A 21,811-nucleotide genomic window follows, 5' to 3' on the forward strand; every position below is an offset into this window, starting at 1 on the left:
TATATATATATATATATATATATATATATATATATATATATATATATATATATATATATATATATATATATATATATATATATATATATCTATATCTATATATATATATATATATATATATATATATATATATATATATATATATATATATATATATATATATATATATATATATATATATATATATATATATATATATATATATATATATATATATATATATATATATATATATATATATATATATATATATATATATATATATATATATATATATATATATATATATATATATATATATATATATATATATATATATATATATATATATATATATATATATATATATATATATATATAAAATAAGACCCATTATAATCAAAAAAGTTTACTTCCATATTACCCTTTTGCAGCACTCTAAATAAATATGTTAAAATCTTTTAAGGTTTGACTTGGCTGCTGTTGACCTACATAGCAGTAGAGGGCGACATTGTACATCACAAAAACACAGAGTCTAAAATAAAAACCGAAGAAGAACGGTTAAATCATGGCGGTACTCTGAGGTAAATTTGAAAATCATTCTTATGTCCACAGAATAATTCCCCGAAAGATAGAAATGTCGTCAAGATCATTGAAGCGGACAGGCATTTCTTCTGAGTTAACCGATCAACTAAAACGACACAAAATAGAAAGTTGTAAGGTACGATTTGTTTACCTAAAACAATGTTGTAAACAATGAATATGGACAGACACCTGCTGGCATATGGCATAAACAAACCTAGTAGCTAACATGATTCTCTTATGATGCTCGTCTTTCTCATGCAAAATAACCACTTGGCTATAATTCTACTCTTCCGCGTGTTGACATAAAATGTATGCATTAATGGAAACAAAAACATGTCTCATTCAACCTATAATTCATCCCCAGGATCTATTGACGCACACTTCATTTGAAGTCATGTACGCAGCAGGGTTGAGTTACCAGAAAACAATCGGAATGTTGGAGACTGTGAGCAGGGTCATTGCTCCACCATTCACCACGGTGGGTTTAAAGCTTTCCCAGAAACTCAAATTTACCTCTTGCTGGTGGGTTAAATTAGCGTTGCCATGTTTATTATAGAAGTGTATTGCATTCACTTTCAAAATAAAAGTAATAATTATATTTTGAAATGCTGTTTTTATACTATATATACTATGTTATTTTCTGAGTTTTGTATTTTGTTTTATCTCAGTTTTTCTGATTAATTTATTTTGAAATTTGTTTTTGAATTAATTATTTTACTTTGCTTTCTTGTTTTTTTTCTTCTTCTTCTCGAGCCTGGCCGCCAGTGGAAAAAAAATGTCATACCTCTACTTATGCATTCATGAAAACCAGTGGCGGTCTGTGCATTTTCTTGTGGCGCCTTCAACGAATCAAATCAATCCAATCCTCAAAAACTATTTTATGGCTATAGAATCTCGTGTGTGTGTGGTCGATTGGTCGCCGGTATTTTTGTCACTGTTTTTTGGTCGCGGTCTTTTGGTCGCTCCTACGGTGACAATGACCGGCGACCAAGAGACTGGCGACAAAACAAGGTAAGACAACACGGTCTACACATCAATAAATTATTCTGGAAAATATGGTAATCTAATCTATAAACAAACCAGTTGTTTCAAACATTATACAATGATGAAAGGCAAATTAGTGATTAATGAAGCGTCTAGACTCTAGAACCATAGTAGACTTGCTTTAGAATATGTTCTTTTTTCTGACAGACCTTGGCGCTGTGGAAGTATAACTTGGATTCTTGGTTCTCGACATCTATACCTGCTCTGGACAAAGTGTTACGAGGAGGTCTTCCCTGTGGAAGCCTAACAGAGGTAAATCAAATAATTTAAGACTAGTGTATTTCTAGTATTCATCATTCACCACCATGCCAGTCATCACTGCTACCTCCAACTCAAAAACTCAGTAAGGGAAAATGTCACTTATACTTTGCTTTGCTTTGTGAAGCCATCTTTTGCAAGTGACAGTTGGAAATTTCATTTGATCGCTAGCATGGCACTATGCCAGAGCATTATATCGATAGTAGTGGTGAAAGTGATGAACTCAGAGTAATTCATTACAAAAAAATGTACAAATTAAAATACCGCATTTACTTTTGTTTCACTTTTTTCCAAGATGCCGCCGTCACACGGAAAGTCAATGGCAGTGCCCTGTCCACTCTCATTTGTTTTTCGTGTTTTACAGCCCTTCTATTTTTTTTTAATTACATTTTAATTTTTCTTAATACATTCCTTTTCTCTTTGCTTTGTACTTTGTACTTTTAGCTTTGGTGTTTTTGCTACTTTCTTTGTTCTGTTAGCCTGGCTTCTTTCTGCTGCTTCTTTTTTGGAGCCATTCAGCCATCCCTACGCTGTTATGCACATGGGACTAGCTGTTGCGATGCGCAGTAGAAGGACATAACAACAACAAGCAACACCTCAATTACCGCTCGAAATTTGGAGCTGGACAACATTTCCAGGAGAAGAAGCAATGCTTCTTATCAACCATTGCATCATGGGATAAGTTGGAAGAGCTGTCGGCGCTTACCAGGCCGGAAGCGGAGTCAAGGAGTTCTGCTCTGCTGCTGTTTTCTCTTCAGCTCCAGACTAGTGAGGAACTGTGCGGATGAGCTTGTAGGAGTGACTCTGCATGTTCTTTGCCTCGGTCCCATTCTGCAGAGGTTCCCCATCTTATCTCTTGTCTCTTCCTCTGTGTGGTTATTTGTACAGACACAATGAATGGTGCTACAACAGTAGGATCATTAACACTCACTGCTGCCCGGATTTAGAGCTCGTGGCAGTACAGTACAGGCCCTTCTATCTACCTGGAGAGCTAACGATTGTAATCACTGTTTCCATCCGCCGGATGCCAACGTTAGCACGGCACTTAGCCTCTTGGTAGCGACTAAACAAACAGCAGTTGCTAGTGACTTCAACAAAGCATGTTTAAAAGACTGTTCTGCCTAAGTTTATCCAGAACGTGAAGTGTCACACCAGAGGGGATAAAACTGTTTATTCTAATATCAAACATGCTTATAGAGCCACAGCCCTCGCAACACAGCACAGATCTGGTCCCACTCATCATAAATGGAGTATGCATAGATAGGGTCCAGTCCTTCAAAGTCCTTGGGGTTCACGCCACCGTCACTGGTCTACCAACACCACGGCAGTGGTGAAGAAGGCCCAGAAATGACTATTTCCTGAGTGTACTCAGGAGGAACATTAAGCTTGTGGTAACCTTCTTTAGAGCCTGTGGAGAGCATCCTAGCATACTGCATCACAGTGTGGTACGCTGGAAGTACGGCAGCAGACAGAAAGGCTATGCAGAGTTATCAACACTGCCCAGAAGATCATCAGCTGCTCTCTGCCCTCACTGGATGACATTGCCAGCCCTCGCTACCTCAGCAGAGCCAGGAACATTGTCAGGGACCAATACCACCCTGGTCACTACCTGTTCCGGCTGCTGCCCTCTGGCAGACGCTAGAGGTCTCACAAAGCACGGACAAATAGACTTAAGGACAGTTTTTTTTCCCCACGGCCATCAGGACTCTGAACTTGCGTTAGCACGAAACACCTTTCTGAGCAATAACTTCGGGGTGTGCAATAACAATGTGCAATATCTTAAATTGTTTTTTTTTTCCCTAGCCAGGATGTAACTTTTTATACTTTTATTTTACGATTTATGTTTTTCCTACTGGGAAAACGCACCGTGAGGAGTAGCACCACCAATTTCGTTATGTGCAGCTGTGTATGATGACAATAAAGGCTTTTTTTTTATTTGATTTGATTTGGTTTGGTTTGAGGTAGGACTGACCTGGGATTGTACTCTCGAATCCAGAACTGTGAAGCTGATGTGCTAACCATTCGCCCACTGGGCCTGTTAATCTTTCCTTAATAAGTCATGTTAGTGATGGAATTTCTTTTTCAATGGATTATCATGGTTTGGGGTTTTTCTTTTATATCACACTGTAGATACTGTTTTCTTACTATTCACAGGTGACGGGGCCTTCTGGCTGTGGGAAGACTCAATTCTGTCTGATGCTGAGTGTTGTGGCCACCCTGCCAAAGGAGTTGGGCGGCTTAGACCGCAGTGTCATCTACATTGACACAGAATCAGCTTTCTCTGCTGAGAGGTAAATGTTACTATCACATAACAAAACAAACAAATATTTATTCATTTGTATTTCAAGCTTTGACATACATTAGTGGATGAAATATTTACAAATGCATTATAAAATATCATTTGGTCATACTCATGTCAACTCATGTAGACGGTATTACTGTATTATTGTGTTGTACCAGGTTGGTGGAGATTGCAAAGAACAGGTTCACAGACTACTACAAATCTAAGGATAAAGTCCTGCAAATGGCAAGTAGAGTCCATATTTTCAGGGAGATGACCTGTCAAGATGTTCTCTGCAGGTACAGCATGGTTTTGACTTTAAACAATAAATATTAGATTAGATTGGATTAAATCCGAAATTTATTTCACGTATTCTGGATATTCCGTTGGTTGCAGTAGCAAGCACAGACACAAATGGAATAATTTGAAAATTTGCATGAACAAAGACAGGCATATTAACTTCAATTAATATTGACCCTAATAATGTGCTTTTGATTCATACAGTTTCTCAGAAATACCACTTGTGATGATTTTTCTGAAGATTTTCCCTTCAAAGTAACACATTTTTAATCCCTATTAAAACCATAATAATTATAATCGGACATAGGCTTTGTCGTCATCATCAACAACAAAATCCTAATTGTCATCATAACCAGAAACTGCATATGACGAGTTTCTGGGTATGATGACAATTAGGCTTTTGTTGTTGATGATGACGACAAAGCCTATGTCCGATTATTATTATATTTTTAATAGGGATTCCAAATGTGTTACTTTGAAGGGAAAAAGAATGAATATGGAGGTGAAAATTGGGAATCAGGGGGCGGCTTATACACGGAAATTTGTAAAATTCAATAATGTCAAGGCAACCTAGGTGCGGTTTATATGTGCGGGCGGCTGATATGCGAGTAAATACGGTAATCTAATATATCCTATAATGTCTGTGTATATACAGGGCCTTGTGAAACTATTTGGACCCCCTTGAACTTTTTAACCTTTACCATTTCAGGCTTCCGACATAACGATATAAAAAGTAAAACTTTTTGTCAAGAATCAACTGTGGTACGCAATTTTGAAGTGGAACAAAATTTTATGGGTTTATGTATTTATCTCTACTTTAACTGTCAGATTGGAGATATTGGAGGAGATTATCATCTCAACCAGAGCTGGCTTGATTATTCTCGACTCAGTTGCTTCAGTAGTTAGAAAGGAGTTTGATACAACGTTGCCAGGCAACCTTATACACCGTAGCAACCTGCTGGGACAAGAATCTACCATACTTAAATATTTGGCCCATCAATTCAACATTCCTGTAAGTTCTACACAATTTCCTTTCAGATGGAAGGCTGCATTTTCCTTTCTTTCACTTCACGTTTTCCTTTGGTATGAGTATTTTGTGCATCTGCTAAAATGTTGTGAGGGAAACTATTAACGTATTTCCTGCATTAGCCGCATAAGCCGCATTTGTCAGACAAAAAATGATGACTGAATCAAGAGTACGGGTTATATGTGCATTAAAAGACTACATGCACAAAACTGCAAGGTGAACATGCCATAACACATAACGTGATGATGTCATGACGCTATGATGTCATGACGCAAAACAATTGATTTCAAAACTGAGAAAAGATAAACAGATAAAACAAAAATCAAAATTTTGATGTCTATGAATGATATCAAAAAATGTACGTATTACACAAAACGTGAAAAAACTTACCAACACTGCTAGCTCGAGGCACAACCATTTTACTTAGGCCGCTGCCGTCTAAACCTAGTTAACCGTGTTCTGACTGGCTAAACGGGAATAGCCTTGATTTTGAAATCCAGACACTTCCCTACTCACGAACATTCAACTTACGAACAAACGGTACATATGAACATGCCTGCAAATTGCGTTTATAGCGAAAAATGTTCGTAAATTTGATTTTTTATTGCGTGCCTTCATCCGGGTATTGCTTCGTTCCACCGCTAATACCGACGCCTAGTGCTGTGAGCTCAGCTCACCCAGCATCCACATTCCTCTGCCCAGTTCGTTCTTTCAATAAATATCTTGTGCGTCCATTAATCTGGTTAGTGAAAAACGGAAAGCTCGATCTTTCTGTTCACAAATGGTACTGACGGTCGAACGATTCAAATTGTATTCCTGTGCAACGCTCGCTACTTTCTCAAGCACATCAAGCTTCTTCATTATTGCCACTTTCATTTAAAATGAAATGCCTTGCCTCTTCCTTGCACCTCCCTTACTAGAAGCCTTTCGCTTTTCGCCAACCATATTGAATAATGGATGCACGAGATATTTAATGATAGAAATGAAAAAGGTTCTTTGCGCACTGGAGATACGTCACGCATTTCCGCACAGCCGAGGAAGGTAGATGCTGGGTAAACCGAGTTCCCACAGCGCCAGACGTCGGTATTAGCGATGGAAAGAAGCACTACTCGGAAAAAGGCACAATACAAAATCGAACTTACGAACATTTTTCGACATAAACGCAATTTGCAGAAATGTTCGTATGTACCGTTTGTTCGTAAGTTGAGGTCATGAAATCAGACACATACAAAATTTCTTAGACTATTGCAATGGCAATGCTGTTTACATGTCATTACTTGCATTATACACTTTAGGTTGAGCAAAAATTATGAATGTTGTGCATATTTTAATACTGATGTTTCTGTTGATTCCTCTTGTTGACTTTTATTTGTTGTAGCTATTTGCGACTCCCACTCTGCTGCTCTGCTGTTGTGCTTTAGTTGTATAGTGTATAATTATTTCATGTAAGGATTTTACTCGGAAAAATTGCCTTTAAAAAACACAGAACGTAGTGTCAGAGATGTCCCTTCAACAAACATAGATTAGCTCAGTTCAAAACTGCAATGAAACATTTGTCTGTTTCATAAAGTATTACCAGTACAATTGCATCCCTTCAAGCACCGTACAAGTCTGAGAAATATCCTATCTCTAGTTGATCCTGGCTTTTCAGGGACTAGGCCAGGCATGGGCAAACTACGGCCCGTTAGGCTTTTTAATCCGGCCCAGCGACGTTGTCCAAATTTTTTTTTCTTGCCCAAGATGGCGCCGTCACCTGGAAGCCAGTGGCAGTAGCTCTGTCCACTCTTATTTGTTTTTCGTGTTTTACAGCCACTCTATCTATTTTTAAATTAGATTTTAATATTTCTCAATACATTCCTTGTTACTTCACTTTTTACTTTATACTTTTTACTTCAATGATGAGTATGGTAATACTTTAGTCTTTTTTTTCTGTTTATGCTTCATATGTACTGTTAACGGATGCAGTTTTTTATTTGTATCGTATCTTGTGCTGACCCGGCCATTCTGTCAAATTTTTAAAGTCAATGTGGCCCCCGGGCCGAAAAGTTTGCCCACCCCTGGGCTAGGCTGATCCTTCTAGTTTACTTTGCACTTAAATGCACTCTTTTTTTCCACCTCAAGGTTATTGTTATGTAATCACCAGCCTCATAAATGCCAGACCTATTCTGGGTCACACACTCTTTGCCTTTTATACAGTCAGTTCAATAAGCATTTCAACACCCTGCTATATTGCAGTCTCCCACTTAGAAATTCTAGAGAATGTGGAATATAGCAAGGTGCTCAAATGAACTGACTATGGATTTAACAGAAGAAAAAATGAGAATCTTTTTGAAAGCCTAATTTGTATGGTTTTCTGCTTCAGGTGGTCCTGACTAACCAGATCACTACTCATATAGTTAATCAAGGTGAGTGCTAACCTGGGTTAGTGTTATGTTCTCATGTTTACTCCAGTAAATATACCCAATGTCCCACTGTAAGCCATTTTGCAAATTATACTAGGCACAGGGTTTTTTGTTTTGCAAGAGGGAGCAGCAACAAACCAGTGATGTGCCGTCAGGGCCTTCAAGGTCTTCTTTGCTGCCCTAAGAAATATATGAATCATATTTTATATTTTGTCCATGAATACTTATTAAATAATTCAAAATTGTTTATTAGCTTCCTTTAATTGCTTCCCCCTGTTGCACTGCTTCCACGTGTTTTCATATTGAAGCATTCAACCAATCACATTTCAGCCATTATTTGTTGCCGAGCTCAGAAATCTGCCTCAAGGCCTTCACAATCAGTTCTGCAGGCTCTGCTGCGTTAAACAAGCGTCGATAAGACTGTTGCTTTAACCAATCAGAATTCGGTTTGGTGACACTAAGGCCTTCTCGCAGGCGTAGGGATACGTCATCGCTTTCACCAACTATGATTAGCTGGTTATAGAGTAGGCGGACCAAAGCCAAAGTGAGCCAGCCAGAGATCGCAAACTCCACCCACTATGGCTGACGGAGGAAAACAAATGGATTTGGTTGACAAAATCATTTTCCAGACGGAATTCTAGAAAAAAATGGAGATCATTAAGAAAGGGCGGTCAACTCCAAAACTAGCAAGCCTGTTACAAATGGAAAAAGGGTGTGTCCGCCACTTTCAGTTCGCTAACCACGAGCGCTACTCCTTGCTCACGAGCTCCGAGGAACACTGCAATGAGAGAAAGAAGTTCCACATGATTTCCTTTATTTGGGGATGCAGTGCTTTCATTACAAACATTAAATCTTCAAGCGTGCAAAAATCGGGTGATTTTTCTTAAAATTTTCCCTTCAAAGTAACACATTTGTACTCCCTATTAAAACCATGAATGTTGATGTGAAAATTGGGACTCAAGGGGCGGTTTATACGAGGGAAATTGTAAAATTGAACGATTTTAAAGCATTTATCAGGGTGTGGATTATAGGCAGGAAAATATGGTATGTTTTCATTTGTCTTTCCCAGGTTCTGGTACAGCTACTGAGGGGGATTCAGGAATGGTGACAGCAGCTTTGGGAAACACATGGAGTCACAGTGTCAATACACGTTTTATCATGCAGTATGATGATGGCCGTCAGAGACAGGTGGGGAGTGAGTTCCAGACAATGTTTTACACCATACAATTTTTATTATGTGAATTATTTTTTTGTTATTGACTGTATTTGTGCGGGTCCCTGAAAACTCCACTTCTCTTTGAACTATAACAACTGGATATTTGGACACAATTCAGGAAAGGTTTTACAATGTTTCTTTCTCTTTGAACAGCTTTTGCAACTGCCAGAACACAAGTGCAATTGTTTATCCTGCAAACACCAGAGCCAAATACTGTAGTCACACATTGCTTTGAAGAGGCTAAGCTATTAAAATGGTCAGATAAAAGCAATCTCTTTGATCAGCAAGCATGAAGCATCGTCCATTCTCGCGAGAATGTATATTTTGAATATGACACAAAAGGAAATGTTTACAGTATTCCCTCGCTACTTCGCGGTTCAGCGATCGCGGACTCAGAGCTTCGCAGATTTTTTTGGAAAAAAAAATACAAATATTACATTGAAACAACATATTTTTCAGTTTTTTTGTTATAACATGAATTTCACTCTCTCTACCCGTATTCTATATGGTGTACTTTATACAGGGGGGTAATTTTAAAAAAAATGAAAAAAAATATGTTATTTTTTTTTTGGAATTAAATTCAAATTAAGCATTTTTGAAGGGGAATCCCTACTTCGCGGAAATTCACTTATCGCGGGTGGTCTCGGTCCCCATTAACCGCAATAAGCGAGGGAACACTGTATTTTGAATATATGATTATATATGTATTTGTTTGTCCCTCCAGCTATTGATTGCCAAGTCTCCTGTGGCTCCTTTTGTTATGCTGAACTACACGATCCAAAAGGAAGGAATCGTTATTAAAGGTAAGTAACTGATTTGCAGTGTTGAAAGAAAGGAAACAATGTAAAAAATAGAGAGAAATTAAAAGGGAATCAAGTTGTTTCATGTAATCTTAGTACTAGTGCTGCCAAACTGTTGAAAATTTGTAGTCAAATGGAGCTAGAGTTAACTCTTTTAAAAAATAAGATTTTAAAATGAAGAAATAATGATGATACATTTCAAGTAGTAAATGCTTTTTAGCACAGGAGCTTACTTTACAGGAGCTTAACTTACAAACATACAAATTTAAGCCTAATTTAAAACAAGAGTTTGGAAACATTAGTATTTTAATGATGATTCAAACATCAATTTTGTCCAAATAACTTCTTCTTTCAAGTCATATGGGAATTTTAACGTATGGGCCTATCGTGGTCACGCCTCCATACATGCCTATGCATAACTGATGTGGACTAAAACTAAATTAAATGCAATGTGTATCCATGTCAGTTTCATAGCATATTTCTTTGACAGTGGTTTTAAAGGCTGACATTTGTTCTCGCTTTGTGTTAGAGAATAATGGAGAGGAGACTTAATTATGAAGGCCCCTTTCCCAGCCACCAGTCCATCAGAGTAAGAACTTCAATCAACCTTGATGCAATGGAATGAAAAGTTTTAAAAATGCATACGGAGTGTGAGCGTCTTCTCTCATTGTGTTTTTTTGTTTTTGTTTTCTACATTTTCATTTTATTCTTGGAGCTAGGTTCCATGGAATTTTGAGTTTAAGATGTTCGAGAAAAACTGTTTAAGTTCCAAGGTTTTACCTCTATGACTGAATGAGCTGTGAGATCGTTCCTTTGCAACAGATACATTATAAAATACATAATAAAAGAGATATTTTTTTAACAACAGTGTTTCCGTTTATTGTTGCTCATCAGAAATTAGTGAAATTGAGGAAAGGAAAGAATGAGCTGGAAGTGGAAGATAGTGTGAGCACAATTTTTCCGAACACGCTTCGTAATTGAATTGAATGCCTGTATTGTCATTATACAAGTATAATGACATTTAAAGCTTCACCATGATGTGCACAAATAACAACAAACAAACAAAAAAAGAACAATAGATAATAAAAACGTAACAAATAAATAGGTATTCAATAACATAAATAATTAGGGAAGTGCACAAATAACAACAACAAACAAACACGAACAGTGAACCATTAAATAATATTTAAATAAGTAATAAATAAATAATAAATAAGCAATAAAAAGTAGACAACATAAATAAGTAGTCAACATTGATAATTGTTCAACATGAGTAATTGGTCACATAAATAAGTAAGTTCAAAACAGCCCATGGAGTTTTAATGAAAGTACAAGATAGGATATTAGTTTTTATTAGGTCCTCCTTGGGGCAGAACTGGAGTTGAGTGGTTATGGATCATGGAAAGAAACCCACAGCATTGGTAAAAACAACCTAAACCACTTGGCAAGACATGGGTCAAATGAATTAGTCAAGACCCATTACAAAGATAATCATTTTACTTGCTTTTTAGTATTAAACACATTATCAGTAAGCTGTCATTCTAAAATCTATTTAATTATTTGAGTTTTAGCGTTTGCGATGCAGTACTGCCCCCCGCTGGACATATTTCTAAATACTAAGTGCCTTGGACAGACCAGAGGGGCTTAGAGAACAATACCATGCCATGGAGCACACTTTTACTTATAGTTTAATATTAAATAATTTCCCATTATTTTAGTAAATTTTCTTTTTCTGGAGTAGGATTTATACTATTTATTCTGTTCTGAATGCCCTTGTTATTCCTAAATGAATTTTATCTGTAACGGGCCGTATATGGCCTGCGGGCCGAGGTTGAAAAACATGTACACACACACACACGACCGGGGGTGGGGCGAGCGTGTTGGCGCAACGTCCAGTTGGCGCAACATCCAGTTGGCTGGCTATCCGGTCAGCGAACTATCGGTTCGGCTAACTATCCGTTTGGCCAAACGCCCCCTCGGCGAACTGTCCTTAGGCCAAACGTCTGTCGGCGAAACCTATTTTGGCGAATCGTCCGGTAAAGGGTTAATGTTGTCCGGAGCTGTCTTCCAAGTGGGAGAATGGACTTGGCGGCCGCTTGCTGTAGTTGCGAGACCTGTTGTGGGTCAATATTGATCCATATATACGGTGTACTGGATTATAAGGCGCACAGTCAGCTTTTGAAAAAAATGCAAGCTTTCAGGTGTGCCTTACAGTGTGGGAAATACGGGTAATTCTTCCCTCAATTAAAGCAAGTCATCCTTGTCCTAAGGCAGCGAAGCAGCCCCAGACCATCACATCGCCATCACCTCACTGTTGGTATAGTTTTCTTTTGATGGAATGCTGTGCCACTTTTTCGACCAAATGTAATGGGCCACACACCTTCCAACTTCAACTATTGACTCATTAGTCCGCAGAATGTTGTTCCAAAACTGTGGAGGATCATCAAGATGTTCTTTGGCAAATGTAAGACGAGCCTTTATATTCTCTTCGGACAGCAATGTTTTTTGACTGGCAACGGTACCATACATGCCAGCTTTGGACAATGTTTTTCCACGAAGAAGGCGGGCCCCTTCAAAAATGCTTAAAGAAACGTATAACACGTGCACAAAAGCACCACCAAGCAAAAACATCATAGTAGTCTGGATGGAGGATCTTCTGCAGTTTTTTTGCACGTAAGAAACATAATTATTGGGAGTTGTGAACATTGTTTTTTTTTGGGCGGTGAAGATGCGCCTGTAAACAGCCATGACGTCATCAATGCGATTCCTGAACTCTCACCATGTTATTGACCATTTCCTTGGCCTTTTTTGAAGCAATTACTAATTCTTATTGAATATTTTGTTTCCACCTCTTGTAAAATGATGTAATTTATAATTTTAACTTAATATCTTTAAATTTTTTATTATTTTTTTTCCTGAAAAAAATCCGCGAAGCTCTGAGTCCGCAATAGATGAAGCGCAAAGTAGCGAGGGAACACTACATCTAATCAAAAAAAGCCACTATCAGTTGCAGCACGATTAAATTATTCTGATCGAATGAGGAAATGAAATGGAGTGTGGCCCTGAAAAAGAAGAGCGACAAAAGAAAAACTTACAGTTCATTGAACAAAACTTCCTCCTTCCCAGGTTAAATCCGGAGGATCGGTTGCCAGAGTAACAGATGAGGGGGAGGGGGGTGTTCAATGAAGCTTATAACATTTCCCCATCTTTGTCAGCTTTGAATAAGCACCTCTTTGTTTAACTGGAAGAAAATACTTTCTCCTATAATATGGTCATTAGACTGACTTAACAGTAAAACAGCTTTTGGAATAGATGGAAGGTGATGTTAGCATCAATCAACACTGACAACCCGTTGTCACATCATAAAATGAGCAAATAATACAGATGTTTGTTTATTGGTTCCTTCGTCCGGTGAAAGTCTTTGCTTTATTTAAACATCTGTTAATTAACGGCAGTTGCTTAAGCAACATCCTTTCTCCCATATCTCTAAACCAGGGGGTGTCAAACATACGGCCCGCAGGCCGGATCCGGCCCGTCTGGTGGTTTGGTACGGCGCAGGGAAGAAAGCTGCATTGTATAAAAGAAATACATGAGTTTTCTTTATAATTTGTAGTTCTTGTATTATCCGCTAGGGGCGCAGTGTTTTAGTACGTGCAGACAACATGAATTGACATTTCTTTATGTTCTTATGTTATTCTCTCGTTCATAGTATATTGTTCATAATGTAAAAGGAACATTCTTTTAAAAAACATTTTGATAATTTACTCATTTTTTGCACTAATTATTAGTATTAGTAACTAATACAAAGGAAGAAAGTGGGCTTATTGTTGGTTCTATGTAATTTTGCAATGAGTTTACTGGTCCGGCCCGCTTGATCTCAAATTAAGCTGTATTCGGCCCGCAGACCAAAGGGAGTTTGACACCTCTGCTAAACACTATTTTGACAATGGACATATGCCATATACAGCTGCCAACCTCTGTCGACCCCATTTCCGGAGTACCTTTGTCCCATTTCTGGAGTTTTAAGTTTTCAACAGGAGTGAATGCAATCCACCTATAAATCAATATATAATGTAAAAAAATAATAATAACATAGGACAATTTAAATCAAACTGTTATTACCGTGTTTTTACCTTATTTGAAATTGTTTTTTGCTAACTATTGACAAATTACAGCATAATGAAAATAAGTATAAAAAGTGAACAAAGTATAATTTGCTGATCATTTACTGGCCAATTCAAAATTTTTGGCTGGTCCATAACCCACTTTCATGTTATGCATTGTGCAAATGTCGGTCGTTTTGGTGACGGCTTCAACTTAGGATATTTCTTCGAATACAAACTAATAGACTTCTGGTTTTCTTATTAAAAGTTTCATTGAAATGTCCATCCATTTTGAGATTTTTTTTAATTTCTGGAGTTTAGGGAGGTTGTCAAGAGTCCCGGACTTTGCATTACTTGTCCAGTAATTTTGGTCAAGTTGCCAGCTCTGCATATATTGCTCAATTATAATATTCCTTCGTTTTCTGTACCAGTTATCCTCACAAGGGCTGTGGGTGTGCTGGAGCCTATCCCAGCCAACTGCAGGCAATAGGTAGGGGACACCCTGAACTGCTTGCCAGCCAATCACAAGGTACAAGGAGACAGTCAAGCATTCACACTCACAAACCAGAGACTATCCCAGCTGACTCAGGGCAAGAGGCAGGGCAAAGCCTGAATCGGTGGACAGGTGATCGCACCGTACAAGGAGACAGACAACCATGCATGCTCACACTCACCTAGGAAAATTTAGTGTCCAATCAGCCTAACATACATGTCTTTGGAATGTGGGAGGAAACCAGAGTATCCAGAGAAAAGCCACGCAGGTCAAATGAAAATCAAATCAGATCAAAAGCCTTTATTGTCATCATACACAGCTGCGTATAACTGAATTGGTGGTGCTACTCCACAAAGTGCATTTTCCAAGTAAAAGTCCAGGGAGAACATGCAAACTTCACACAGCTGGATTTGAAACCAGGACTCCCACCGTGAGGCCGACGAGCTAACCGCTGGCACCACCGGGCCACTCTGGCCCAGAACATATTTCTGGTTTTATTAAGTTTAATTGTATTGACATTTTGTCTTTTTTTTTTTTTTTTTTTTTTTAATACTAGATTGATTTTTTTTAATGAACAAAAATAGTCATGTACACAACAAGATAAAGGGTTAAGGCACAACCAAAACTAGCACATTTGTAAAACCCCTGCATGTCGTATTGATTGGGTTCTTTAATGCTGCACACCAGGGATTTATATTCAACCCAACTAGACAGAACAGTGATTCTTTAGAAATTGTCAATGAAATATCAATAAAAATTAGAGGGCTATACGCAAAAAAAAGCAGATTGTAAAGGATTGGCTTGAAGAACAGAAACCTATTCATCCTATGTGAGCATGTTTTATTGGTTTTAACTGCAATCTGTCATCACAATATGAAAAAAAAAAACCAGCAGCATTCCAATGCTTTCAACCTCTCATCTGCACAAATACATTTTAGGCTTTTCGCACTTATACCATAAAAAAGAAGGCACAACAGTTGAGAAACCTGGAATGTATTTTTAGGCACTTCATCGGAGTGGTCAAAAAAAACAACAACAAAAAAAAACTTTACATTGTCTAGACAAAAAGTGCTAGTAAGTCTGTGCGTGATTGAGGGGAAAAAAATGCAAGCTTTTAAACTCTAAAAAATGAACTGCTTTTCTATCCACCTGACATACTCCATAAATAAGTATGGGCTAAATCCCAATATAAAGTTATATATGTTCCAGAACCAGTCTACATTCTAAAAGTCTAAAACAATCTGTTAGTAGCATTTGTCAACACACTGTGCAGGCAGTTCAGTAAACGTTCATTTGTAATATAGCCAATAACATCGGTCAATTAGTGTGTTGAATAACTTTTTGCCATGTAGAAGGTATTGTTCTTTTATGTCTTAGCATGACCAGGAACAGAAATTGTGTTTCACAAATATTTAGTGCAAAAATCCCACCTCTGACAAGTACATCTTGTGTACTGGCCTAATCCGAGCTGGCCCTGCGTTTTCTGCCTTCATACCTCAACAACACCTTTCCCAGTAGGTGGTTATGTTGGAAAAGGCACAAGATTGAATGAATAAAATTGCTAAACTTTAGTATACTTAAGATGAAATTGAGATTTTGTTTCACGACAAAAATTAATATGTGAAAAGATTTGTCATTGCAGTGTAATTAATATATTACGGTAAAAATTAAATCAGCTTCACAATTTTGCGATTATATATGCTCATGATTAACTAAAGAAAAGATCTATTGTTTCATTGACATAAATAACAAAAAATCTTAAGATCAACAATAAATAAAATTTGATAAATAAGTAGTGACAACCAAAGCCAATGTGCTTTGGCCTTTTAGAATAAACTAGACAGTAAAAATAATAATAATAATAATATTATACAATAGTTACGCATAAGGGGAAGCAATTGAATCACTTCATATCTAAACTGAGAACTTTAAATGTTTATATTCTTCCATGAAACTTGTCCATATTAGCCCCTTGGTTGGCACAGACAGCGATGGATGTCCAATCAAATTTTACACTAAAAATGGACATCCGGCGCCATCAATGAAGCTTAAACCAGTCTTAATGGTTTACAGGACCTTTTCAGATGAGTTCCTGTTCATTTTAGTGCATGTATAGGTCCTCAGCAAGAAAAGAGACCCGATAACTTGGCTGAATATTAGCCACAAAAATGACACGGTTGACTCAAATCGCCCTCAGAAACGACATAGGTGATTTTCAATGCTGTGATGTGCGCAAAAGGGAATTCTTGTCCAAGTAACAACCCTAGGATTCCAGCCCTGCTGAATGAAGTCATACAATATGGTTTTAAAGAAACTGGGTTGAGTGTGGGGTAAGAAAATAAATAAAAAATATAATCTGTCAATTATTATCCTCTTGTTCACTTAGCTAGAGCATTCCTTATAAACGCAACACTAAGTATTAACGGGGAGGTTCAAGAGGTTGTGGCGACAGTGAATAACGATGATGATGTTACCCAGCTACTCAGCTAAAGTGTGCATTTGACCACTCTTTGCTACATTTCACAAAGCTTCACATTCATTTCAACATGATACTGGGTTAGTAATTGTCCCTTCTGTTAAAGATTTAACTGCAACTGAAAAGCTTTTAAAAAGTCCACATCCTCAAAAGAGTAGGCCTTGATATATCCAAGTTCTTGTGTACACAGAACGGTGGAAATGTTCTTCTTCCTCTCAAGGGAACTAATCTTACTCATCCGAAACAGAGAGCCTGCTGAAGATGGGGAGGCGACGCAATGCGTCCAGGAGGGGGGACTCGGAGCCGCTCAGACTGCCAAGACTACTTTGGTAACCCTCCTGGTCGGACAAAGAGTTGAGCGGGCTTGGTGGACCTTCTGAAGCTGGCTGGAAAAAGCATGGGATTATGGGAGATAGGGCAGCTGGAGTCTTGGCAAAAAGACCAGAAGAGGTAGAGGGACCACCAGACCACTCTGTTAGGTCTTCAGCACAGCAGGTGGAGGGGGGTGGAGTGACTGAGGCAGGGCTGTTTCTGGAGCCGCCAGAACTTGGGAAGCCTGCAAAGCTAAAACTGTGCTGTAGGCAGGGATGGCCCGTCCTGCCAGAGGCAGAAAGCAGCAGGGGGCCGCGACGCTCCTCCGGGTTGTGGATGAAGTGGCAGCGCGGGCCATATGGGCAAAACCCTATGGTGTGAAACGTACGGCACAGGTCGGTTTTGTACTTGGGGTGGCGGGTGAGGCTGCGGAGCTCATGCGGGCCATGGGCGAACTGGCATTTGGCACCATACTTGCAGGAGCCGTTCTCCTCAAAGGGCCGGCACAGCTCAGTCTTGTAGCGGCTTAAATTGACTTGGCTGCTTGTGTCGGCACACAATTGACTGCAGTTCAACATGTTCTGCAAGGGGAAAAAAGTTTCTTTGAAACACTTGTATTACAAGTCAAACTTTCACACCAAAAGAACAGTAACTTTTGAAAACTTTAACTCAATACACATAATTACACCTTACAGGAAATAATAAAAACAAAGTTCAAGTTGTTAGAAAGTTCTTTCAACTATAAATCCTTATAAAGGGTGATTTGTGGATGTGTGTATGTTAAGATTCTCTCGATACGTTTGTCCAAACCGTGCATTATAGGGAGTTGACATTATGGTGGCCTGAAACGTCTGTAAGATCCTAATAGACGAATTGAATTTCTTTACCCTCTCTGAGTGTAAACTCAAGCTTTGAACATTTGCATGGATTATCATTGAGTATGCCTTAACAGAAATATGTTAACTTTCCGCTCTCTTGTGGTAGTTTTAAGTATTACACTCTGCAGATTTGAAAAATCCATGGCTTCTTCAGTCCACACTGAGGTGCTTCCGCTTAGTCATTTCCGCTTGAAGTTAGTTGCATTTTCCTTTCTCATCTAACCCACTTTTCAAACGAGAAATTGTATTATTAAAATGTATTTATTTATTCATAAATTTATTAATTTATTATTTTATAGCGCAACAACTAACTGTCTTTTGGTTCTAAACAAGCAGCCGGGCCCTTCTGCTAGTAACAACTAATCCGTATTTTTATGAACTCAACAAAAAAAATTAAATAGATCTCTGTAGCATTGCATTGCTTTACCCCGGGTTGCACTGCACCCAGATGTGTGTTCATATTGAAGCATTTAACCACTCACATTTCAGTCATTATTTGTTGCCAGGGTCAGAAATCGCCTCAAGGCCTTCACAATCAGTTCTGCATTAAACAAGTGTTGATAAGACTGTTGCTTTAACCAATCAAAATTCGTTTTGATGACACCAAGGCCTTCTCGCAGGCGTAGGGATACGTCATAGGCTTCTCACAGGCATGGGCTAGTGATAGAGTAGGCGGGCCAAAAGCCTAAGTGAGCCAGATTTCAAACGCCACCCACAATGGCCGACGAAGGGAAACAAATGGATTTGGTTGCAAATTTGATGACAAAGACATTTTCCAGATTGACTTTACCAGAAAAAAAGGGACATGATTAAGTAAGGGTGGTCAACTGCGAACGTAGCGCCATAACGAAATGGTAAAGAAAAATAGGGAAATCTTAAAATGTTTGATAGACTGTGAAGTTTGATTTAAGGGACACGATAAAAGCACTGCTTCCGCAAACAAAGGAAATTGTGTGGAACTTCTTTCTCTCATTGCTGAGAGAAACACAGATTTACATTACCACCTGTCCACTAATAACGTGTTTGTGGCACGTCGGGCAAAATACAAAACAACCTGATCACTGCTATTGCTGAAGTGATGAAGGAAGAGATTAGAAGGGAAATAAAAGTACTGTTTGTCTCAGTAATAGTGAATGAGATTGTGCGGTGTGCGAATGGATTTTAAGCACATCTGGATGATTGTTTTTTTTTGCTTCACACATTTAATGGCATTTTTGAGCATTCAGGCGTGCTTTTTTCAATACTATAGAACAACAAACAGGATGTACAGTTTTGTCTTGCAAGAGTAACAGAGTTTTGTGACACAGTAGAGCACGAGAGGAGCCGATATGAGGAAATCTATGAAGCCACTGAACGCAGTGCGGGTGCTCCAAGTGGCTGAGCACAAGATTCTCGCGTGCACTACCACCAACTAACTCCACGAAAGGATTCTGGACAATATTATTTGCCAGACGCGGACCATATTTCAAGAATACGAAAAACTGATGTTTCTCTCCCTCCTCGATCCGCAGAGGTTTCGGGAATACCAGAAAACGTTCCCACATGCAGCTTGCACCATCTTAACGCAGAGCCACAGTACACTTTTCGATCTGCCTCGGCTAAGAACAAAAATGTTTGTAATGTAATCTCCCATGATCTCCTTGACTTCCTTCAGCAGAAAAATCTGTGTGAGAGCATGGGGCGGCTGTACACATTAGTGGGTTTGACAGTGACCGTTTCCGCTGCTTGGCTGCTATGGTGATAAAATATATCTTCTTGATGGACCTGAAACGCTCATGTAATCTGTACCATATATTAATTGAAATCTTCCAGAAGAAAGAAAGGCGGATGGATTTTGTGTATAAATAAAAAGAATTATTGGTGAGTAAAATATATCCATTTTCCTAAAAAAAAAAATGTTTTAGGTTATTATGGATTCTTTTTTACAGGTGTCGCAGCTGTAGCATTAAAGGTTTTATAGCCATAAAATACTTATTGAGGGTTGGATTGATTCACACAAGCACTACTGAAGGCTTAGGTGTGAAATGCACGGTCCGCCACTGGTTTCAACACAGGTAGATTTTTTATATATACACACACGTTATTCGTTTTAAAAATAGTTTCTTAAGCAGAGGTATCACTGTTTTTTCGTCTAATATGGCTCTTTCAACACTTTGGGTTGCCGACCCCTAACTTAAACAAATAGAATTTATCAATGTTGACAGCTCAGGCTTCATAGCTATTTTACAGCGCCATGGAGCAAATGAAAGACCATCAAAATTATTTCCAAACCTTGAATTTTATGTGATGAACGCTGAAAAAAAATTCTCCTTCTCCAACGCGACTTTTGAATCGGAACCGCGTGGCTTCTCCATGCCTCAGAACCGAGTCTTTGCTTTTTAAAAATCAGCAAACCAGATGCGGCTTGCTTTGAAGGGTTTCGCTGGTTCGCAGATTATCGACTTCGTCACACTATCTCTACTAAAAAAATGTAACCTCTATCGCCCGGTGCTCGTAGATATCATTACGCGGGGGAGATATGTCGAGAAAGACAGAGCAATGCTGTTGTTATAAGCAGGCAAAATTTGCTCAAAATATTCCTCATATGACAAATTTCTCATATGTTGGGACACTTGTATGTCAAGGTATTACTGTATTCTGCTTGAATTATCTGTCAAATTCCTTCTAGAATGACTAGCTGTGGGAATTTGGGTTTTTCTAACAAGGTGGGTAGTAAATGAGTCAATTAGTGTGCCATGGTATTAGTTTTTTTTGTTTTTCGATTTCATGTATTTATATTTTTGCAAACTAATGGCGTTGCGTAATGAGTAGGGAGAGAACTTGTGGAGTTTTCATCAAAAACCACCAAACGTACAGTATATTCCAAGTGTATATTTAAAATAGCATATAAACAAATAACAAAATAAGTGAACCGTGAACAGGTGAAATAAATGCATCAGATGATTTTATTACATTAATTGGTCGATATTTTTCTAGCCAACAGTGCAATTTGATGCCCCGACAGCAAAAGTGTTCGTTACGTCAAACTAGAAAGGTTTAAACAGCTGGACAGTAAATAAAGTTGCTAAGAGTGTGGTTAGTTCTAGCTTCGGGGACGTAAAATTCGAAAATTGGCTCCTTTAAATACAAGCAGAGTTTAACAAAACAGTCTGCCATAACACATTTGGCGTCACTCACAAACACTTGTCTTTAGAGATGTTGACAATTTAGCGCCAAGGTTACAAACAGAAGCCAACAGTGAATATATTGATAGTTTAACTAAATCAATCGACGGCAAAGTTTCTTAAACAACTAATTTTGACAGGGCGATTAAAATTATCGAATTAACCATTTAATTATGAAAATAAACATTTTTAAAAGTCCCGATGCTAACGTTAGCATATTCGCTCCACGGAGAGGAACTCAGGGCCGTTATTTACCTTGCCGGAGACTTCGCTGACATGGAAAGAACAAATGCTGGCCGCTGTCATTCTTGTTTCTGGCTAAGAAGAGTTCTGGGTGGTTATTTGCACATCCAGGTTGGCGTGTTGGGTTCCACACTGAGAGTTGTGTTTTCAGTGCGTAGTTCTTTTTGAGCAACCAGCTACAAAGGCGGCTTTTCAGCAGCAACAGATTGGGATTCCAAACACAACCGCTAGAGGGCAATTATGAAAAATG

The 21,811-nt window shown here is 38.3% G+C and overlaps 2 protein-coding genes across 3 annotated transcripts; one reads left to right on the forward strand and one right to left on the reverse strand.

The window, feature by feature from the left end:
• The first annotated feature begins 531 nt into the window (after positions 1 to 531).
• Positions 532 to 10,757, forward strand: rad51b (RAD51 paralog B). 2 transcript variants are annotated; one of them, XM_077711510.1, is made up of 11 exons: positions 532 to 700; positions 929 to 1,042; positions 1,756 to 1,860; positions 4,021 to 4,157; positions 4,327 to 4,446; positions 5,276 to 5,459; positions 7,837 to 7,879; positions 8,946 to 9,064; positions 9,817 to 9,895; positions 10,422 to 10,481; positions 10,612 to 10,757. In XM_077711510.1, the coding sequence occupies exons 1-10, from the start codon at positions 617 to 619 to the stop codon at positions 10,442 to 10,444; spliced, it is 1,008 nt and encodes a 335-aa protein (XP_077567636.1). In that variant the 5' UTR covers positions 532 to 616; the 3' UTR covers positions 10,445 to 10,481; positions 10,612 to 10,757. The 2 variants fall into 2 exon arrangements, with proteins under 2 accessions (XP_077567636.1, XP_077567635.1); XM_077711509.1 differs by having other exon boundaries at positions 10,422 to 10,757.
• A 4,550-nt stretch (positions 10,758 to 15,307) lies between these two features.
• zfp36l1b (zinc finger protein 36, C3H type-like 1b) lies at positions 15,308 to 21,783 on the reverse strand. Its single transcript, XM_077711468.1, has 2 exons — positions 21,574 to 21,783; positions 15,308 to 17,857 (listed from the first exon to the last, which is right to left on the reverse strand). Exons 1-2 carry the CDS (start codon positions 21,622 to 21,624, stop codon positions 17,195 to 17,197), a joined length of 714 nt encoding a protein of 237 aa, XP_077567594.1. The 5' UTR covers positions 21,625 to 21,783; the 3' UTR covers positions 15,308 to 17,194.
• Between the last annotated feature and the right edge of the window lie 28 nt (positions 21,784 to 21,811).

This window comes from Stigmatopora nigra, unplaced genomic scaffold (genome assembly GCF_051989575.1).
Source record: "Stigmatopora nigra isolate UIUO_SnigA unplaced genomic scaffold, RoL_Snig_1.1 HiC_scaffold_26, whole genome shotgun sequence".
Classification (NCBI taxonomy): Eukaryota; Metazoa; Chordata; class Actinopteri; order Syngnathiformes; family Syngnathidae; genus Stigmatopora; species Stigmatopora nigra.

Excerpts from the sequence above, each read along its gene's own strand:
- rad51b (XM_077711509.1), top strand. The coding sequence starts at position 617 with ATGTCGTCAAGATCATTGAAGCGGACAGGCATTTCTTCTGAGTTAACC. Across the intron at positions 1,861-4,020 it reads CCTGTGGAAGCCTAACAGAG|GTGACGGGGCCTTCTGGCTG; the intron begins GTAAATCAAATA and ends TACTATTCACAG. Across the intron at positions 4,447-5,275 it reads TGTCAAGATGTTCTCTGCAG|ATTGGAGATATTGGAGGAGA; the intron begins GTACAGCATGGT and ends TTTAACTGTCAG.
- zfp36l1b (XM_077711468.1), bottom strand. The coding sequence starts at position 21,624 with ATGACAGCGGCCAGCATTTGTTCTTTCCATGTCAGCGAAGTCTCCGGC. Across the intron at positions 17,858-21,573 it reads TCAGCGAAGTCTCCGGCAAG|AACATGTTGAACTGCAGTCA; the intron begins GTAAATAACGGC and ends TTCCCCTTGCAG.